Here is a 22832-nt window from a genome sequence, read left to right as displayed (position 1 = left end):
TGGTGCACACATACCACATAGATGTATTCTCTCATATCTAGGCCCAAATTTACCACTCACAGCTTTTCAGAGTGAGCTGAGCTCATGGCGTAGATCTACGGTTTGGACCCTCAACGTAAAGCAGTAGATCTACAGCAAGGACCCTGAAAGGGTTAGTACTCAATAAAGGAAGGAATTTTAGTGCACAGTCAAATAATGATTAAAACAAACACAATAAGTGATAATATAAATAGCTTACAGGATTCCAGTCTCGAAGACAATGAAATGAACCCGGCTTACTGCAGAGCTTCTTGTACATTACTGGTGGGAAATGTACATCAAGAATCACATTGTTATAGATGGCAAGTCCTAGCACAATGCCGACTAGAGTGAACTGCGCATCACTTTCAAAGCAGTTTGGATTGAACCAGAAGGTCTGAGTTTCATTATTGAGACAAAACATAGCTGCAACATATAAGGAATATATTAAACTTTTCTTTACATTATAAAAAATGTTATAATTTATAATACATTCAAATACTAATAAATGAACACCAAATGTTAAAAGAAATATTTAAGATATTATTTCACCTTACAATTAAGGGTACACAGATGACCCACACATAGGAGAAAGAAACTTATGACGACATTTCGGTCCAACTTGTTTAAATAGTCACACAATGGTCCAAGTCAGACCAAAACATCATTATAAATTTTTTCTCCTATCTGCGTGTTATTTGTGTATTGTTCCAGTTACAGTATTGTGCCTTTTTGTTCCCTAATTAAGAGTAATGGTGCTGGAATTTATACCTACCATAGTCAGGGTTAAATATCTGCTCCACAATGAGCTGGAAGAACTCCTTGCTGACACCACCTTCATCAATTCCTTGCTCCCCCTCAAACTCTACCACCATCTGCTTCTTAAGATCGCCAGGATTTTCTAGTGCTACCATCTCCAGCTATTCACAAATGCAAAAAATTGTCATTTAGTTTTCATGTTTGTATGAAAAAGACTTATGTCTCCAGTGTTCTCAAATTCAGAGTGAAGTTAGACCATCTAAATAATTCAGTACAATTCATTACATTGGATGTCAATACTTAATAAATGTCCTCAAACATATCGTTGTTCACATTAAAAAAAAAAAAAAAAAAAATTTAAATTGATTCCACTCAGTCAATATCCATTGATAAAATAACAGCTGTCATAATTTTCACCATTTCATGAACAATGCAATTTTGTATTAAATAGGAATACTTGAAAGCTAAAATTTGATGTTGCAACTTATATCAAGGAAAAGGTGTAAATGGAGATTATAAAGGCCCCAACTAGCTAGTTAACCCTTTGACTGTTTTCGACGTATAAATACGTCTTACGAGCCAATGTTTCTGACGTATACATACTCAATAATTCTAGCAGCTTCAAATCAAGTGGGAGAAAGCTGGTAGGCCCACATGTGAGAGAATGGGTCTGTGTGGTCAGTGTGCACCACATAAAAAAATCCTGCAGCACACATTGCGTAATGAGAAAAAAAAACTCTGATCGTTTTTTTGGAATAAAACGCCGACTTTGAGGTGTATTTTCGTATAGTATTTATCGTTGTATTCGCGTTTTCATGGTCTTAGGTGATAAAATGGAAAACATATTACAGAAATAGAGATGATTTTCATTACTTTGATGATGAAAACGACCTTGAAACTGAGCTCAAAGTAGCGGAAATGTTCGATTTTTACCAATGTTCAGGAGTAAATAAATCGCACCACACGTCCAATACACGTCAACTGGGGAGTCTAATATTCTTTCACTAGTGCACTGATATTATTTATACCATTTTTACAATAATGCAGTAGTCTGCCTAACAGTAAATTTTGTATTTTTTTGTATGAATAAAAAATCAAAATAGAAAGCAATAATAATAGGAGAGGGGCCTAGAGATGTGACTAATGAACAGAGCATATGTTATTTTAGTGCCACGAATGTCTACCTTGTTTATTCTGGACCCTATTTTGAAATTGGCATCTTTTTTAATTTGCGTGAAATTGGCCAAATTGCCAATTTCTGACCACCATATTGGGTAGTCCAAATTAGTAAATGGGAGGTTTCTTGTACTCAGCTGATAGATAAAATGGAGTTCTAAAGAAATAGCTATGAGTTTGGTCAACTGGAACAATGGAATTGGCTGAAAATAGGGCTCAAAGTCAGTGAAATCGCCGATACGCATATGTCGCCGAGACCGCTAACTTTGCGGGAGCATAATTAAATGAGTTTTCAACCAAATTTCGAACTTTTGGTGTCATTACCACCGGGAAAAGATTCTCTATCATTTCATAAGAAAAAATAATTTTTTTTTTTCAAAAACTGAGCGACATAGAATGACAGTTTCAGAAAGGGGCCTGAAACAGTCAAAGGGTTAAGGGAACATATGAGGCTCACTGTGCACAGGTATCTGTAACAGTACCAAACATTGCAGTAATTCTGCATAAATGGCATACAACTTACATTTCAAGATAATTATAACTATTTGCAAGAACATGTTCTATATATAAGAACTAACCTTTTGCCAAAATGATATTCACAGTAAGCCATCAAGCATACAGCAAATAGAGCCAAAATCTCTCAAACTTTTTACCTACAACACCAGAAGTATGTCCAGCTCCTTTGTATTAGTAATTATGTGCCTTCTTGGGGACCAAAGAGGGGCTACAACTTACAAATACTGTAGTACCACTTTCATGTAACATTATGTAAACCCTAAGACCAGTAGTCAACCATGTAGCATTTGTGGGACATCAATACAACATGTTAAGAAACACTTTATCTTATAATGTGGTACTGTAACAGTATATCACTGGACCATCAAGGATAGCACAATGTACATCTCAGTAACTAATACAATTTCTGCTACTGTTTCCTTATATGTATTCCTAATTAACAATCTAGGGAATCACAATAACTTTAGCACCTTTCAACTTTATGTTAGTGAGGGCCGGCTAGTTATTGGTCAGACCATGGAAAGGTTCACAAAGATCCCGTGGGAACCCCACTCAGCACGACATGGACCATAAAGGCAAGAAACTAAAACAGATCCCCATTATGTACATACTTTACTCATGGTGTAATATGGCAGTATAAGCAACTGTGAATTGCTCCTTGAATCAAGGCTAAGACTAATCTCCAAGTACTGGCACTGGTTTAGCTAAAAGTACGTATGTATGTACAGCAGGGCCCCACTTTACAGTGTTTCACGTTATGCAGTTCTGCTAATACGGACATTTCAAATTATGACCAAAACTCACTACAGTGGACCCCCGGTATTCGATATTAATCCGTTCCTGAGACCTCATCGAATACCAATAATATCGAAAACTGAATCAATTTTCCTCATAAGAAATAATGAAAATCAAATTAATCCGTGCAAGACACCCAAAAGTACGAAAAAAAAAATTTTACTACATGAAATATTAAGTTTAATGCAATAGAATAATTACAATGACAATAAAATAACTGACACTTACCTTTAATGAAGATCTGGTGATGATTGATGGGATGGAAGAAGGGGAGAGGTGTTAGTGTTTAGAAGGTGAATCCCCTTCCATTAGGACTTGAGGTAGCAAGTCCTTTTCCAGGGTTACTTCCTTTCTTCTTTTAATGCCACTAGGACCAGCTTCAGTCACTGGACCTCTGTCGCACAACAAATCTGTCCATAGAGCTCTGTACCTCCCGTTCCTTTACGATTTGTCTAAAATGGGCCACAACATTGTCATTGTAATAGCTGTGTTAGGGTGATTTTCATCCATAAAGGTTTGCACTTCAACCCACTGTGCACACATTTCCTTAATTTTTGAAGTAGGCACAATGTATTCCACAACTGGTATAGGCTTCTTAGGGTTAGCCCCAAACCCTTCAAAATCTTTCTTAATTTCCATACTAATTCTCACCCTTTTTACCACAGGGTTGGCACTAGAAGCTTTCTTTGGGCCCATGGTGACTTATTTTGCAGAAACAAGCACCAAACACAGTGATAATATGGATAATATGGAATGTACCGAATGTATCCTTAGATGCGCGCACACTGGCTGGCTTGTAAACACTGGCACACAAGAGGCAGTTCAGGCCACATGTGGACAGGTCTCGTAACAATCGTATCGAATACCGGGTTTTCAATTGAATACCGAGGAAATTTTTTTGCAATATAATGCATCGAATACCGGATTTATCGAATACCGATGCCATCGAATACCGGGGGTCCACTGTATATGGCTCCCCCTGTCTTTCTACTACGGTCACCATGCCCCACCCAATTTGTTTACATTCTCCGTGAGCATATCTCCATTATGTCTGGGAACTTGCCAAAATTTCAAGGGTTTTAAAGTTACTGCATATTTTATATGTATGTACTCTGATAATTATAGTTATGTGTACCTGTACCTAAACAAACTTACACACTGTGCTGGCATGCAGGTACACATTAAAATCACAAAGTGTCCCTCTAGTCTTAACGCCAAAGTAATAATACTAATACGTAATAATAATCACTCGGGCACATTAACCCTTTCAGGGTCCACAGGCCCTCTCCGAGACTTGTTCTCAGGGTCCCCCAAATTTAAAAAAAAAAAAAAAAAAAAAAAAAAAAAAAAAAATATTTTTTCTTATGAAAAGATAGAGATTCTTTTCCCGATCATAATGACACCAAAAGTATGAAATTTGATGGAAAACTTACGGAATTATGCTCTCTTGCAAAGTTATCAGTCTCAACGATGTTTACGCATTGGCGATTTTGCCCATTTTGAGCCCTATTTTCAGCCAATTCCACTGTATTAGTCGACAAAAATCATAACTATTTCACTAGAACTCCATTTTTTCTATCGAATGAGTACAAGAAACCACCCATTTACCAATTTCAACTATCCAATACAGTGGTCAGAATTTAGCAATTTTGCCAATCTCACACAAATTTCAAAAGATGCCAATTTCTGAATAGGGTCCAGAATAAACAAGAAAGACATTCCTGGCACTAAAATAACATTTCCTCTGTTCATTAGTCACGTCCCCATGCCCCTCTTACATTCTTTTGCTTTTCACTTTGAATTTTTATTCTCAAAAAAAATAGAAGATTTACTGTTATGCAGACTACTGCATTAGTGTAGAAATGGTATAAATAATATCAGCGCACTTGTGAAAGAATATTAGACTCACCAGTTGACGTGTATTGGACGCATAGTATGATTTGTTTACTTTTGAACTTTGGTAAAAATCGAACATTTCTGCTACTTTGAGCTTAATTTCAAGGTACTTTTCCTTGTAAAACCAGTCAAAATCATCTCAATTTCTGTAATATGTCTTCCATTCTATAAAATGAGACCAGGAAAACTAAATACCATACAAAAATACAGTGCAAAGTCGCTGTTTTAATCCAAAAACACGGTCAAAGTTTTTTTTTTCTCATTACGCACTGTGTGCTGCAGGATTTTTTTTATACTGCACCCACTGACCACATAGATCCATTCTTTCATATGTAGGCCTACCAGCTTTCTCTCACCAGATTTGAGGGCGCTAGAATTTAGGAGTACTAGTACGTCATGGACAATGGTGCGTAAGTCGTACTAGTACGGCCGAAACCCTGAAAGGGTTAAATGTCTTATTTTACATTAATATAGACATTTTCATTTATCCATCTATGATATTTTCTTCAAAATTATATAAGAAACATGCTACATAGCATATAAACATGATACATACACCCACAGTACAATAAATTTCACATAAATATGAGGTGTGGTAGCCGGGCGGAGGAAAAACATTGTTTTCTCTGGTCCAACACCAGAGAAAACGTGTATGAATCTGCGTTTGGCCCAGTCACTCCCCTCAACGCATTCTGCTTTGTTTACAATTCTCGGCATGAATTCTTTTCATTACTTCTCCCTTTGTTTATGATGGCATCTTAGGATAGTTGTTAGAAATTATTAAACTCAGTGTGTCAATGGTAATAATATGGCTCTAGGCTGCATTAAATATCATATAGCTATGTAGGAAGGTTTAACTATGTAGCCCAGGTGGACTACATAGCTACATCTACCAGCTACATCTCGCCCTACATTAAGACTACAAATATTTTAAGGTAAGTAATGAATATACTGTGTATGTATTTTACCTTTTACTGTGTTTTTTAATGCCTACTTCTATTACTAACATAATATAAGATAGTGTAAACTTGTTGTCCAGCATTTATATGCATTTATAAGTGGAAATAATGACGTTCCGCTTTTTGGTGATTTCCGCTTTAAGGCGGTAGCCTGGAACCTAACCAGCCATATAAGTGGGGCCCTCCTGTACCTTTAATATACTTGTGACTGATATTGACAGCTTTTCTACCCTCTCTGATTTTTTTTTTGTCACTGATAAAATAAGGATACAGATTCTTAGAATGACCAGGTATGGATGCAATGATGGGATGCTTTTCTGCCTAGCAGGGAAACTAAATATTTACTCCCTAATCTTAAGATGTAGAGCTTTGCTCAGGGTGGGTCAAAGAGACCCTGTACTTCTGCATTCTCACTAGTTTGACCATCTCTAAGGTCCCTGAAAAATATCCATATTAACAGTTTTCTCTGCACAGGTGCTAGGGTACCATGAAATACCCACCTTCATTCTAAATGCCTCTTCCAATTTAAAGATTACTGTTGGCAGTAGGTTATCAGAGTAAAAATACAAAATACATCTATCATCCAACTTATGACCGAGTTCGGTTCCGAGAAACCGGTCGTAAGTCGAAATGGACGTAAGTCGAACTTTACTATTGAATACAGTGATCCCTCGTTTTTCGTAGTTCTCGGGAATCATAGGTTTCGGAAATCATAGGGATATTTTCGTACAAACATGGGCTCGCTAATCATAGGTTGACTCGCGAATAGTAGTTCGTCCGGGATGCGTACGCACGGTGTGAGCCGGGGCGGCCTCCCTACCCAGCCAGTCTGGCATTGTTTACCAGTGAGCGAAGGTCCCCTCATGTGCTCTTACGAAATATTTCATAATATTCCACTCATTTTAGTGCTTGCAAGTACTAAATAAGCTACCATGGCTCCAAAGAAAGCTCCTAGTGACAAGCCTGTGGTAAAGATGAGCTCACCACTGAGGAGCTGCAAGAGCTTCAGCAGGAACAGCAACAGATCGCAGCTCAGAATCTTGCTGCAAAGGAGGAGGAAGAGAGATGGAAGAAGGTGCCTTCTTCAGAAATTGAAGAGATTTTTGCTATGTGGGGTAAGATGGAAAGCTTTATGGAGAAACATCACCCTGACAAGGTTGTTGCAAGCCATGTTGGCAACATGTACAGAGACGCCAGAAACAGAGCTCTCTCCACAGTTATTTTGCGAGACAGGACTCCAGTGACTCTCAAGGTGGTCCTAGTGGCATTAAGAAACAGAGAAGAGAAGCAATCCCAGAAAAGCAATTGGTACCTGAGGTGTTGATGGAAGGGGATTCCCCTTCCAAACTGTAAACAATCCAATCTCTCTCCTCCTCCAGTCTCCCATACACTAACAAGAATCTCCAATAAAGGTAAGTGTTATGCTGTTAATGTTTCATTCATCATTTCCCACTGTATTGTTTATGTACTACATCTATATTTCATGTAAAAATTTTTTTTGTTTTAATACTTCTGGGAATCAGGAACGGATTAATTGTATTTACATTATTTCTTATGGGGAAAATTGATTCGAAAATCGTAGATTTCGATAATAGTAGCAACTCCAGGAACGAATTAACTACGAAAAACGAGGGACCACTGTATCAACATCACATTTTTGTAATGACTTTATTTTATTGTTTTATTCTGGTATTTCATGTTTTACTTTACTTTTTATGCTGTTAGTACTGTATTTTATACTGTAAGGTTTAGGATAAACACTGTGTACAACACAAATAGTTGTTCATTTCCCAGAAATTTGGCAAAAAAAAAAAAAACACGGTCGTAAGTCGAGTGGTCGTAAGTTGAGCATGTCGTAAGTCGGATGGTAGGTGTACTACATTCTGAAGAATGAATTTTTTTTGTGCTGGGTTTGACAAAACCAGTATAAATAAAGTTGCAAGAATTGGAGGGGGTTTGAAAGGGTATCTAAGAGAGGGAAGAAATACAGAACAGGGCATGGTAATTAGATTAAGTAAGAATAAATATTTTAGTGAAGACAAAAAAAAAAAAAAAAAAATGGAACATGTAAAGGTATTGAGATACTGTGTGTGGATGCACTGTCAGATGGAAGACAAAATAAATCACAAAAGATTAGGGAAAGAGAGTAATATGAGTGATGAGAAATTTACAGAAAGAAATAAGTCTATGGTAAAATTCAAGGACCAGAATAAAAGTTGCCGAGATGGTTTGTTTGATCATTTTGAAAGGGTTGAGCAATTAAAGTTGATTATCAGGGTGTATAAATGTGATGTAGATGGAAGGTGGTGCTAGGAACATTCAAAGGAAGGTTAGCTGAAAGGTGTGACTGGCTTAAAAACAGTAGTCAAAGGTTTTAAAAATGTAGTACATACTTCATTATGAAGAAAACTGATAAAACTGGAAACTCCTTTTACCGCAGCATGGGTCGCCTAAGTTTTGAATATGTGAAATTTTGCATTCACTCATGGATACTTCTAGAATGAAAATTAAAATATCATGATTATGTGGCAATATCAAATCTTTTCTTCTTCAACACGTCGGTCATCTCCCACCGAGGCAGGGTGACCAAAAAAGAAAGAAAATCCCCAAAAAGAAAATACTTTCATCATCATTCAACACTTTCACCTCACTCATACATAATCACTGTCTTTGCAAAGGCGCTCAGATACGACAGTTTAAAAGTCAAACTCCAAACTGCCAAAATATTTATCACAAACTGAGAATATATAACTACATACCTCTACAAGAGCATCATCAATTATGTGGTCTCTTCGCACTCTGAGTTTTAAGTAAGGATTTGCAGGCATACCCTCCATGACTTGCTGATAAATGCTTATCCTTCTTTCAGAATACATCCGTATTCGATTATCATAGTAGAGCCCAAGAGCTTTTGTTGCTGCCGTGAGGATGAAAGGGTAGTTAAGAAAGCTAAACTTGTCACCACTTCCTGCTTTATAGTAAGCAAAATCTCTGTCCATTTCCAACTGGTCACTAAGAAAATCATCATAAAACTCTGCAAGGGGCACAAGTGGTGTCCGAGCATCCAAGACATGTACACCAAGTTCTGTGCCTAAGGAGTCCTTGGGTGGTGCCCTCGCTGCCCAATCTTTGCCAGCACCACTCACACCAAGAAATGGGTCATCATGCAAAGGCATAGATTCAATGGAAGATTCTTCAGGGGGTATGTCTTTTAACAGAGGAGTGTCTAATTCACCTCCCAATATACTGGCATAGAACAAAAGCTTCATGACTTGTGTTGCAGAGGTAATGCTGTCTTCATCGTTGATGGTAAAATCTCGAGAGAATTCAGTGGTAAGGAGCTTGATGGTAATTAACTGATGAAGAGATTCAAGTAATCGATGTAACCGTGTCCCCTCCCACGATGCCAAATGTCTAGTCAAGAGGGCTTGATCTTTTTCAGGCAATTGACTGATTGTTCGGCACATCTTTGGCATCACTATCTCAATAAAATCGGTGGTATTTAATGCTGGACTTTCTAAAAGAATAATGAAAATGTTGATATTATTTGGTATGGCAGTAAATGCATCTCTATGAGCACGGAGCTGTATACTAAGAGAATCGGACAGCAGCTGTACAATGGCATTCATCAGTGTACTTCCAAACTCTGCCTCAGAACACTCAAACAGAGCAGCATAAGCTCTCCGTACTTCGCTGATATCCAGAGTAGATGGCAAACTGGCATCCTTAACGCACTGACTTTCATCTTTATCTTTCTCATTTCCCTCACAACTACTGGTTGCACCTTCCCCAACACACACAACCTCGGCACAATCTAGGTCTTTGTCTAAATCTCTTTCTAGTGCGCGTAACTCCTCTTTGCTTTGAACCCTAGAATTATCTAAACTTTTGAATCCTATTAATGAGTTATCTGACCTTTCTTCTGAATCTGGGCTTCTTAGAAAGCTATGTCTGAGAGCTACTTCATTAGAAAATACTGCCCATAATAGTCGCCTAAGTTTAGCATAATTATTTGAACTATGACACTCGGCTATGGTGAGGGAAAGCGTCTTCTCTGTGAGTCCAGGAGTTTTGCTAGAGCCATCCACCTGTGGTGACAAAGGGGGCAAGGGAGTGCTTGGGGTCAATGCGCCTGCCATATTAACATCCCGCACTAGAGAACAGGTGGCTGTGCTTTCTGAAGAAGTGTGCCCCTGAGCAGAGGCAGTGCTAACACCACTACTTAGTGTCAGTGACTGACTGGACCTGGCAACTTTGGCACCAACCACCTCACACAGTCTGGCACGTGTAGCAAATAGTTGGAGTGCCTTGCCTGCTGCTTCATTACTAGACAGTGGGCCAATCTGTAACAAAGAAACAAATATAACAGGAATTGCCAACACTTTTTTTAACGGTACTTAATTGGGTGTATGTAGATACTAACATACATATGCATGTACATACTGACATACATATACATGTATTAACATATACACACATGAACAATCACTGACATCCATACATACATATATATATATTTTTTTTTCAACAAGTCGGCCGTCTCATAAATATATATACACACACACACACACACACACACTGTACATGTACAATTATACATACGTACATATGTACACATGCACACACAAAAAAGTTGAGAGAGCTAAATAAAGACACACTTCTTATATGTGCAATATCAAAACCTATCATAGGCAATTTTAGAGAGATTCCCTTTTCAACTGGCTGGAGGCATCCTAGTATCCAGATCTGCCAAAATGTTAGTGCTTGCAGCCTATATGCCAACACAGCCATCACAACTTGGCTGATCAGGCACTTTAAGAGTATAATGGTGCCAATCCTTTATATTGTGCAAGACAAGGAGGGGTGTTTGATAGCAGTGTATGGTTTCAATATTATGAAAAGAATTCAGAGCATAAAAATTAGAAGACAGTATGGGATTATCTAAAGTATTATTCATAGGACAGGGAAGGGGGAGGGTTACTGAGGTAGTGTGGCCGTTTAAAAAGGATAGAGCAGAATATAACAAAGACAGTGCAAAAAAAGAAAAAAAAACATGGTGGAGGAAAGGAGGGGTAGGGCTCATCCCAGGAAGGGTCGGGGAAGGAACTGAAAAGAGATTGTAATGCTAAAGGCTTTAGTATCCAGCAGGTAGGTAAATAGAGGGAGGGTTGTGTGTGTGTGTGTATGAGAGAGAGAGAGAGAGAGAGAGAGAGAGAGAGAGAGAGAGAGAGAGAGAGAGAGAGAGAGAGAGAGAGAGAGAGAGAGAGAGAGAGAGAGAGAGAGAGAGAGAGAATGAATGAATGAATGAATGAATGAATGAATGAATGAGAGAATGAATGAGAGAATGAATGAGAGAATGAATGAGAGAATGAATGAGAGAATGAATGAGAGAGAGAATGAGAGAGAGAATGAGAGAGAGAATAAGAGAGAGAATGAGAGAGAGAATGAGAGAGAATGAGAGAATGAGAGAGAGAATGAGAGAGAGAATGAGAGAATGAATGAGAATGAATGAGAGAATGAATGAGAGAATGAATGAGAGAGAGAATGAATGAGAGAGAGAATGAATGAGAGAGAGAATGAATGAGAGAGAGAATGAATGAGAGAGAGAATGAATGAGAGAGAGAATGAATGAGAGAGAGAATGAATGAGAGAGAATGAATGAGAGAGAGAATGAATGAGAGAGAGAATGAATGAGAGAGAGAATGAATGAGAGAGAGAATGAATGAGAGAGAGAATGAATGAGAGAGAATGAGAGAATGAGAATGTTAAGACTGAAGTGAAGACAAATGGTTTCTAGAATTTGACATGCTCTAGGAATGTGAGCAAGATAACATATATGAAGGAATTCAGAAAAACAGAAAAAAAGCCAGTTAGCTAGACTTGAGTCCTGGAGACTGCAAGTACAGTGCCTGTACTCATTCTAAAAAAAAAAAAAAAAAAAAAAGTTCACTGTCTAATTCTGACTATCACACTGCAGCATCACAGTACATGTATACCGTGATGCAAGCTGCTATCCCCAATGTACTGATAGGAAGGGAGATGGTAACTCTCCTGGACACCTTTTTATATTCATGTTTCCCATTGTCTGATGATTAACCCTTTCAGGGTCGACAGGCCCTCTCCTAGACTTGTTCTCAGGGTTGACAAATTTCCAAAAAAAAAAAAAAAAAAAAAAAAAAAAAAAAAAAAAAAAAAAAAAAAAAAAAATTCTTATGAAAAGATAGAGATTCTTTTCTCGATCATAATGACACCAAAAGTATAAAATTTGATGGAAAACTTACGGAATTACGCTCTCTTGCAAAGTTATCGGTCTCAACGATGTTTATGCATCAGCGATTTTGCCCATTTTGAGCCCTATTTTTGGCCAATTCCAGTGTACTAGTCAACAAAACTCATAACTATTTTGCTAGAACTATTTTTTCTATCAAATAAGTACAAGAAACCACCCATTTACCGATATCAACTATCCAATAAAGTGGTCAGAATTTAGCAATTTTGCCAATTTCACACAAATTTAAAAAGATGTCAATTTCCAAATAGGGTCCAGAATAAACAAGAAAGACATTCCTGGCACTAAAATAACATTTCCTCTGTTCATTAGTCACGTCCCCATGCCCCTCTTACATTCTTTTGCTTTCCACTTTGAATTTTTATTTTCACAAAAAATAGAAGATTTACCATTATGCTGACTACTGCATTAGTGCAGAAATGGTATAAATAATATCAGCGCACTTGTGAAAGAATATTAGACTCACCAGTTGACGTGTATTGGACGTGTAGCATGATTTGTTTACTTTTGAACTTTGGCAAAAATCGAACATTTCGGCTACTTTGAGCTCAATTTCAAGGTACTTTTCATTGTAAAACCAATCAAAATCATCTCAATTTCTGTAATATGTCTTCCATTCTATAAAATGAGACCAGGAAAACTAGAATACCATCATAAATACCATACGAAAATACAGTGTAAAGTCGCTGTTTTAAACCAAAAACAAATTTTTTTTTCTCATTACGCACTGTGTGCTGCAGGATTTTTTTTATACTGCGCACACTGACCACATAGACCCATTCTTTCATATGTAGGCCTACCAGCTTTCTCTCACTAGATTTGAGGGCGCTAGAATTTAGGCGTACTAGTACGTCAAAAACCCTGCTGCGTGAGCCGTGCTAGTACGTCAGAAACCCTTAAAGGGTTAAAAGCATGTCTGTAGCACAACCCACCTCAAGTCAGGCAGGGTGCCAGTTTTCTTTGGGTTTGGCACAAGATCCCTAAATTAAAAAAAAAAAAAAAATATAGGATTTAATTCAAAATGGGTTCACTGGAATTCTCTCACCCAAACTTCTTTTCTATTAGAGACTGCATTAAATAGATAAAGCAGTAGTTAGAGATATGACCAAAAAACATGATAAAAGAACACTTAGAAATTTTATGTAAATTGCCTCAGTCTAATTTCTTAGGCCTAAATCAATTTTCTTGAGATCGGCTCTTTAAATAAAAATTAATTTAATTATAATTAGAACAATACATAGAATTTTTTTTTTAACAAGTCAGCCGTCTCCCACCGAAGCAGGGTGACCCAAAAAGAAAGAAAATCCCCAAAAAGAAAATATACTTTCATCATCATTATATATAGGGCTAGTAACCCCTTCTCCTGTATATATTACTAAATGTGAAAGGAGAAACTTTTGTTTTTCCTTTTGGGCCACCCCGCCTCGGTGGGATACGGCCGGTGTGTTGAAAGAAATATATATATATATATATATATATATATATACAGTGGACCCCCCCATAACGATTACCTCCGAATGCGACCAATTATGTAAGTGTATTTATGTAAGTGCGTTTGTACGAGTATCTTTGGGGGTCTGAAATGGACTAATCTACTTCACAATATTCCTTATGGGAACAAATTCGGTCAGTACTGGCACCTGAACATACTTCTGGAGTGAAAAAATATCGTTAACCAGGGGTCCACTGTATATATATATACAGTGGACCCCCGCATAACGTTGGCATCGCATAGTGTTAAATCCGCATAGCGATACATTTTATCGCTAAAATTTTGCCTCGCAGTGCTAAAAAATTCGCTCAACGCGATTCGTCCGAGACACTCCCATGCGGCCTGAGCCAGCCTCACTTGTTCTGCCAGTGGCATTGTTTATAAGCCAGCCTCCGCGGTAACATTCAAGCATACAATCGGAACATTTCGTATTATTACAGCATTTTTATAGTGATTTCACCTGAAAAATAAGTGACCATGGGCCCCAAGAAAGCTTCTAGTGCCAACCCTACAGGAATAAGGGTGAGAATTACTATGGAGATGAAGAAAGAGATCATTGATAAGCATGAAAGTGGAGTGCGTGTCTCTGAGCTCGCCAGGTTGTATAGTAAACCCCAATCAACCATCGCTTCTATTGTGTCCAAAAGAACGACAATCAAGGAAGCTGTTCTTGCCAAAGGTTTAACTGTGCTTTTGAAACAGAGATCGCAAGTGATAGAAGATGTTGAGAGACTGTTATTGGTGTGGATAAACGAAAAACAGATAGCAGGCGATAGCATCTCTCAAGCGATCATAAGTGAAAAGGCTAGGAAGTTGCACGAGGATTTAATTAGAAAAATGCCTGCAACTAGTGGTGATGTGAGTGAATTTAAGGCCAGCAAAGGTTGGTTTGAGAGATTTAAGAGGCGTAGTGGCATACATAGCGTGATAAGGCATGGTGAGGCTGCCAGTTCGGACCACAAAGCAGCTGAAAAATATGTGCAGGAATTCAAGGAGTACATAGACAGTGAAGGACTGAAACCTGAACAAGTGTTTAATTGTGATGAAACAGGCCTGTTTTGGAAGAAAATGCCAAGCAGGACCTACATTACTCAGGAGGAAAAGGCACTCCCAGGACATAAGCCTATGAAAGACAGGCTTACTCTTCTCATGTGTGCCAATGCTAGTGGTGATTGCAAAGTGAAGCCTTTATTAGTGTATCACTCTGAAACTCCCAGAGTGTTCAGGCAAAAGAATATCCTCAAGGCTAATTTGAGTGTGCTGTGGAGGGCAAACAATAAGGCATGGGTCACTAGGGACATTTTCTATGACTGGTTACACCAAGCATTTGCCCCCAATGTGAAAAATTACCTAACTGAAAAGAAATTAGACCTTAAGTGCCTCCTGGTGTTAGACAATGCCCCTGGTCATCCTACAGACTTGGCAGAGCGACTTTCTGGGGACATGAGCTTCATTAAGGTCAAGTTTTTGCCTCCTAATACCACTCCTCTCCTGCAGCCCATGGACCAGGAGGTTATTGCAAACTTCAAAAAACTGTACACAAAAGCTCTGTTTGAAAGGTGCTTTGTAGTGACCTCAGAAACTCAATTGACTCTAAGAGAATTTTGGAGAGAGCACTTTAATATCCTCAATTGTGTAAACCTTACAGGTAAGGCTTGGGAGGGAGTGATTAAGAGGACCTTGAACTCTGCTTGGAAGAAACTGTGGCCATAATGTGTAGACCAAAGGGATTTTGAAGGATTTGAGGCTAACCCTGATAATCCTATGCCAGTTGAGGAATCAATTGTGGCATTGGGGAAGTCCTTGGGGTTGGAGGTTAGTGGGGAGGATGTGGAAGAGTTGGTGGAGGAGGACAATGAAGAACTAACCACTGATGAGCTGCTAGATCAACTTCAACAGCAAGAGGCCACACGTGAGGAAATTGCTTCGGAGGAGGGGAGAGAGAAATTGAAGAAGTTGCCTACTTCAAAGATTAAGGAAATCTGTGCAAAGTGGCTTGAAGTGCAAACCTTCATGGATGAAAATCACCCTCAGACAGCTATTGCAAGCCGTGCTGGTGACTATTACACTGACACTGTTGTGAAACACTTTAGGAAAGTCATAAAGGAACGAGAGGTACAGGCCACTATGGACAGATATGTTGTGCGACAGAAGTCCAGTGACTCTGAAGCTGGTCCTAGTGGCATTAAAAGAAGAAGGGAAGCAACCCCGGAAAAGGACTTGACACCTCAAGTCCTAATGGAAGGGGATTCCCCTACTAAACACTAAAACCATCCAGTCTCCCCTCCTCCCATCCCATCAATCATCACCACATCTTCAATAAAGGTAAGTGTCATGTAACTGTGCATGTTTTCTTAAGTTTGTGTGTATTAAAATTAATATTTCATGTGGTAAAAAAATTTTTTTTTTTCATACTTTTGGGTGTCTTGAACGGATTAATTTGATTTCCATTATTTCTTATGGGGAAAATTAATTCGCATAACGATAATTTCGCATAACATTGAGCTCTCAGGAACGGATTAATAGCGTTATGCGGGGGTCCACTGTGTGTATGTGTGTGTATATATGTAATATATATATATATATATATATATATACGTATATATATATATATATATATATATATATATATATATATATATATATATATATATATATATATATATATATATATATATATATATAAATAAACTGTTGCAGTTTAAAAACTGTAGTGTAAAGCACCCCTCTGGCAAGACAGTGATGGAGTGAATGATGGTGAAAGTTTTTCTTTTTCGGGCCACACTGCCTTGGTGGGAATCGGCCAGTGTGATAATAAAAAAATATATATATACATATACATATATATACATATATATATATACATATACATATATATATATATATATATATATACAGTGGACCCCCACATAACGATATTAATCCGTGCATGAGAGCTCATTGTTATGCGAAATTATCGTTATGCGAATGAATTTTCCCCATAAGAAATAATGGAAATCAAATTAATCCGTTCAAGACACCCAAAAGTATGAAAAAAAAAAATTTTTACCACATGAAATATTAATTTTAATACACACAAACTGAAAAAGGCATGCACAATTACATGACACTTACTTTTATTGAAGATCTGGTGATGATTGATGGGATGGGAGGAGGAGAGAGTCTTAGTGTTTAGAAGGGGAATCCCCTTCCATTAAGACTTGAGGTGTCAAGTCCTTTTCTGGGGTTTCTTCCCTTCTTCTTTTAATGCCACTAGGACCAGCTTCAGAGTCACTGGACTTCTGTCGCACAACATATCTGCCCATAGTGGCCTGTACCTCTCGTTCCTTTATGACTTCCCTAAAGTGTTTCACAACATTGTCAGTGTAATAGTCACCAGCACGGCTTGCAATAGCTGTGTGAGGGTGATTTTCATCCATAAAGGTTTGCACTTTCAGCCACATTGCACAGATTTCCTTAATCTTTGTAGTAAGCAATTTCTTCAATTTCTCTCTCCCCTCCTTCGAACCAGTTTCCTCAGGTCTGGCCTCTTGCTGTTGAAGTTGATCTAGCAGCTCATCAGTGGTTAATTCTTCATTGTCCTCCTCCACCAACTCTTCCACATCATCCCCACTAACCTCCAACCCCAAGGACTTTCCCAATGCCATAATGGATTCCTCAACTGGCATACTCCTCTCAGGGTTAGCCTCAAACCTTTCAAAATCCCTTTTGTCTACACATTCTGACCATAGTTTCTTCCAAGCAGAGTTCAAGGTCCTCTTAGTCACTCCCTCCCAAGCCTTACATATAAGGTTTACACAATTGAGGATATTAAAGTGATCTCTCCAAAACTCTCTTAAGAGTCAGTTGAGTTTCTGAGGTCACTACAAAGCACCTTTCAAACAGAGCTTTTGTGTACAGTTTTTTGAAGTTTGCAATAACCTCCTGGTCCATGGGCTGCAGGAGAGGAGTGGTATTAGGAGGCAAAAACTTCACCTTAATGAATCTCATGTCCCCATAAAGTCGCTCTGCCACGTCTGTAGGATGACCAGGGGCATTGTCTAACACCAAGAGGCACTTAAGTTCTAATTTCTTTTCAGTTAGGTAATCTTTCACATTGGGGGCAAATGCATGGTGTAACCAGTCATAGAAAAAGTCCCTAGTGACCCATGCCTTACTGTTTGCCCTCCACAGCACACACAAATTAGCCTTGAGGATATTCTTTTGCCTAAAAGCTCTGGGAGTTTCTGAGTGATACACTAATAAAGGCTCCACTTTGCAATCACCACTAGCATTGGAACACATCAACAGAGTAAGCCTGTCTTTCATAGGCTTATGTCCTGGGAGTGCCTTTTCCTCCTGAGTAATGTAGGTCCTGCTTGGCATTTTCTTCCAAAACAGGCCTGTTTCATCACAATTAAACACTTGTTCAGGTTTCAGTCCTTCACTGTCTATGTACTCCTTGAATTCCTGCACATATTTTTCAGCTGCTTTGTGGTCCGAACTGGCAGCCTCACCATGCCTTATCACACTATGTATGCCACTACGATTCTTAAATCTCTCAAACCAACCTTTGCTGGCCTTACTCACATCATCACTAGTTGCAGGCATTTTTTTAATTAAATCCTCATGCAACTTCCTAGCCTTTTCACTTATGATCACTTGAGAGATGCTATCTCCTGCTATCTGTTTTTCATTTATCCACACCAATAAGAGTCTCTCAACATCTTCCATCACTTACGATCTCTGTTTCAAAAACACAGTTAAACCTTTGGCAAGAACAGCTTCCTTGATTGCCTTTTTGTTGCCCACAATAGTAGCGATGGTTGATTGGGGTTTACTATACAACCTGGCCAGCTCGGAGACACGCACTCCACTTTCATACTTATCAATGATCTCTTTCTTCATCTCTATAGTAATTCTCACCCTTATTCCTGTAATATTGGCACTAGAAGCTTTCTTGGGGCCCATGGTCACTTATTTTGCAGATAAAATCACCAAAAACACTGTAATAATACGAAATGTTCCGATTGTATGCTTGGATGTTACCGCGGAGGCTGGCTGGTAAACAATGCCACCGGCGGAACATGTGAGGCTGGCTAAGGCCGCACATAGACGCGTCTCGGACAAACAGCGTTGAGTGGGTTTTTTAGCGGTATGCGAGGCAAAATCTTAGCGATAAAATGTAGCGGTATACGGATTTAACGTTATATAAGGCCAACGGTATGCGGTGTTCCACTGTGTATGTATGTATGTATGTATGTATGTATGTATGTATGTATGTATATATATATATCTCTATATATATATATATATATATATATATATATATGTATATATATAAAAATATATATATATATCTATATATATATATATATATATATATATATATATATATATATATATATATATATATATATATATATATATATATATATATGGCTGAAGAGGGGTTGTTGAGGTGGTTTGGTCATTTAGAGAGAATGGATCAAAGTAGAATGACATGGAGAGCATTTAAATCTGTAGGAGAAGGAAGGCAAGGTAGGGGTCGTCCTCGAAAAGGTTGGAAGGAAGGGGTAAGGGAGGTTTTGTGGGCAAGGGGCTTGGACTTCCAGCAGGCGTGCATGAGCGTGTTCAATAGGAGTGAATGGAGACGAATGGTATTTGGGACCTGACGATCTGTTGGAGTGTGAGCTGGGTAATATTTAGTGAAGGGATTCAGAGAAACCGGTTATTTTTATATAGCCGGACTTGAGTCCTGGAAATGGGAAGTACAATGCCTGCACTCTAAAGGAGGGGTTTTGGGATATTAGCAGTTTGGAGGGATATGTTGTGTATCTTTATACATATATGCTTCTAAACTGTTGTATTCTGAGCACTTCTGCAAAAACAGTGATTATGTGTGAGTGAGGTGAAAGTGTTGAATGATGATGAAAATATTTTCTTTTTGGGGATTTTTTCTTTCTTTTTGGGTCACCCTGCCTCGGTGGGAGATGGCCGACTTGTTGAAAAAACACACACACACACACACACACACATATATATGCAATAAGATCACAGTAAACAGGTGATTTCAGAATATGCAAAACAACCACTCTGAAAGAATAGAGAAATTCCAAGCGCTTTCGTGACTACTCACATTATCAAGGAACTTTATATACAGTGGACCCCCGGCTTACGATATTATTTAATTCCAGAAGTATGTTCAGGTGCCATTACTGAACGAATTTGTTCCCATAAGGAATATTGTGAATTAGATTAGTCCATTTCAGACCCCCAAACATACACGTACATATGCACTTACATAAATACACTTACATAATTGGTCACATTGGGAGCTGATCGTAAACTGGGGGGCCCACTGTATATAATATAGTAGGTTGGTAGACAGCGACCACCCAGGGGGGTACTACCGTCCTGCCAAGTGAGTGTGAAACGAAAGCCTGTAATTGTTTTACATGATAGTAGGATTGCTGGTGTCTTTTGTCTGTTTCATAAATATGCAAAATTACAGGTATGTCTTGCTACTTCTACTTACACTTAGGTCACACTACACATACATGGTTATTTATACACACTCATCTGAGTTTTCTTTGATTTTATCTTAACAGTTCTTGGTCTGATTACTTTTCCTTTTATACCCATGGGGAAGTAGAATAAGAATCTTTCCTCCTTAAGCCATGTGTGTTGTAAAAGTCAACTAAAATGCCAGGAACAATGGGCTAGTAACCCCTTTTCCTGTATTAATTACTAAAAAGAATAAGAAGAAAACTGTCAAAGAGGAAAGTCTGAATGTGCATGGATGTTGTACAAATGATAAGAAAGAGATGATTGTGGATGTTATGAATGAGAAGCTGGATGTCCTGGCTTTAAGTGAAACAAAGCTGAAGGGAGTGGGAGTTTCAGTGGAGAGGAATAAATGGGATTAGGTCAGGGGTTTCAAATAGAGTTAGAGCTAAAGAAGGAGTAGCAATAATGTTGAAGGATAAGTTATGGCAGGAAAAGAGGGACTATAAATGTATTAATTCAAGGATTATATGGCATAAAATAAAGGTTGGATGTGAAAAGTGGATTAGAGTAAGTGTATATGCACATGGAGAAGAAAGAAGTGTAGAGGAGAGAGATTTTGGGAAATGTTGAGTGAATGCGTGGGGAATTTTGAACCAAGTGTGAGAGTAATGGTGGTTGGGGATTTCAATGCTTAAGTGGGCAAAAATGTTGTGGAGGGAGTAGTAGGTAAATTTGGGGTGCCAGGGGTAAATGAAAATGGGGAGCCTTTAATTGAGCTATGTGTAGAAAGAGGTTTGGTAATAAGTAATACATATTTTATGAAAAAAAGGATAAATAAATATATAAGGTATGATATAGCACGTAATGAAAGTAGTTTGTCAGATTATGTATTGGTGGATAAAAGGCTGATGGGTAGGCTCCAGGATGTACACGTTTATAGAGGGGCAACTGATATATCGGATCATTATTTAGTTGTAGCTACAGTTAGAGTAAGAGGTAGATGGGAAAAGAGGAAAATGGCAACAACAAGCAAGAGGGAGGTGAAAGTGTATAAATTAAGGGAGGAGGAAGTTCGGGTGAGATATAAGCAACTATTGGCTGAAAGGTGTGCTGGTGCAAGTATGAGTAGTGGGGGGGTTGAAGAGGGTTGGAATAGTTTTAAAAATGCAGTATTAGAATGTGGGGCAGAAGTTTGTGGTTATAGGAGGGTGGGTGCAGAAGGAAAGAGGAGTGATTGGTGGAATGATGAAGTAAAAGGTGTGATAAAAGAGAAAAAGTTAGCTTATGAGAGGTTTTTACAAAGCAGAAGTGTTATAAGAAGAGTAGAGTATATGGAGAATAAAAGAAAGGTAAAGAGAGTGGTGAAAGAGTACAAAAGGAGAGCAGATGATAGAATGGGAGAAGCACTGTCAAGAAATTTTAATGAAAATAAGAAAAATTTTTGGAGTTAAACAAGTTAAGAAAGCCTAGAGAACGAATCGATTTGTCAGTTAAAAACAGAGTAAGGGAGTTAGTAGATGGGGACATGGAGGTTTTTGAGTAGATGGCGAGAATATTTAGAGGAACTTTTAAATGTTGACGAAGAAAGGGAAGCGGTAATTTCATGCACTGGCCAGGGAGGTATACCATTTTTTAGGAGTGAAGAAGAACAGGATGCGAGTGTGGGGGAGGTACATGAGGCATTATGTAGAATGAAAGGGGGTAAAGCAGCTGGAACTGACGGGATCATGACAGAAATGTTAAAAGCATTGGGGAATATAGTGTTGGAGTGGTTGGTATTTTTGTTTAATAAATGTAAGAAAGAGGGGAAGGTAACTAGGGATTGGCAGAGAGCATGTATAGTACCTTTATATAAAGGGAAGGGGGACAAGAGAGATTGTAAAAATTATAGTGGAATAAGTTTACTGAGTATACCAGGAAAAGTGTACGGTAGGGTTATAACTGAAAGAATTAGAGGTAAGACAGAATGTAGGATTGCGAATGAGCAAGGAAGTTTCAGAGTGGGTAGGGGATGTGTAGATCAAGTGTTTACATTGAAGCATATATGTGAACAGTATTTAGATAAAGATAGGGAAGTTTTTATTGCATTTATGGATTTAGAAAAGGCATATGATAGAGTAGATAGGAGAGCAATGTGGCAGATGTTGCAAGTATGGAATAGGTGGTAAGTTACTAAATGCTGTAAAGAGTTTTTATGAGGATAGTGAGGCTCAGGTTAGATTGTGTAGAAGAGAGGGAGACTACTTCCCAGTAGAAGTAGGTCTTAGACAGGGATGTGTAATGTCACCATAGTTGTTTAATATATTTATAGATGGGGTTGTAAAAGAAGTAAATGCTAGGGTGTTCGGGAGAGGGGTGGGATTAAATTATGGGGAATCAAATTCAAAATGGGAATTAACACAGTTACTTTTTGCTGATGATACTGTGCTTATGGGAGATTCTA

At 38.3% G+C, this 22832-nt stretch overlaps 1 protein-coding gene across 4 annotated transcripts in view; it reads right to left on the bottom strand.

Annotated features, from left to right (window-relative positions):
• The window catches only part of Ube3a (ubiquitin protein ligase E3A), a 59209-nt gene that overhangs the window by 23974 nt on the left and 12403 nt on the right, over nt 1–22832 (bottom strand). For all 4 annotated transcript variants that reach the window (XM_053786684.2, XM_070092993.1, XM_053786685.2 and 1 more), the window contains exons 3-5: nt 8879–10462; nt 794–938; nt 239–444 (exon numbers count right to left, since the gene is read on the bottom strand). In XM_053786684.2, coding sequence (XP_053642659.1) covers nt 239–444; nt 794–938; nt 8879–10462 — 1935 coding nt within the window. The remainder of the gene's footprint in view (nt 1–238; nt 445–793; nt 939–8878; nt 10463–22832) is intronic.

Source organism: Cherax quadricarinatus, chromosome 41 (genome assembly GCF_038502225.1).
Source record: "Cherax quadricarinatus isolate ZL_2023a chromosome 41, ASM3850222v1, whole genome shotgun sequence".
NCBI classification, from domain to species: domain Eukaryota; kingdom Metazoa; phylum Arthropoda; class Malacostraca; order Decapoda; family Parastacidae; genus Cherax; species Cherax quadricarinatus.
Note: the sequence above shows the minus strand (reverse complement) of the source record. Positions and strands in the feature narration are given on the sequence as shown.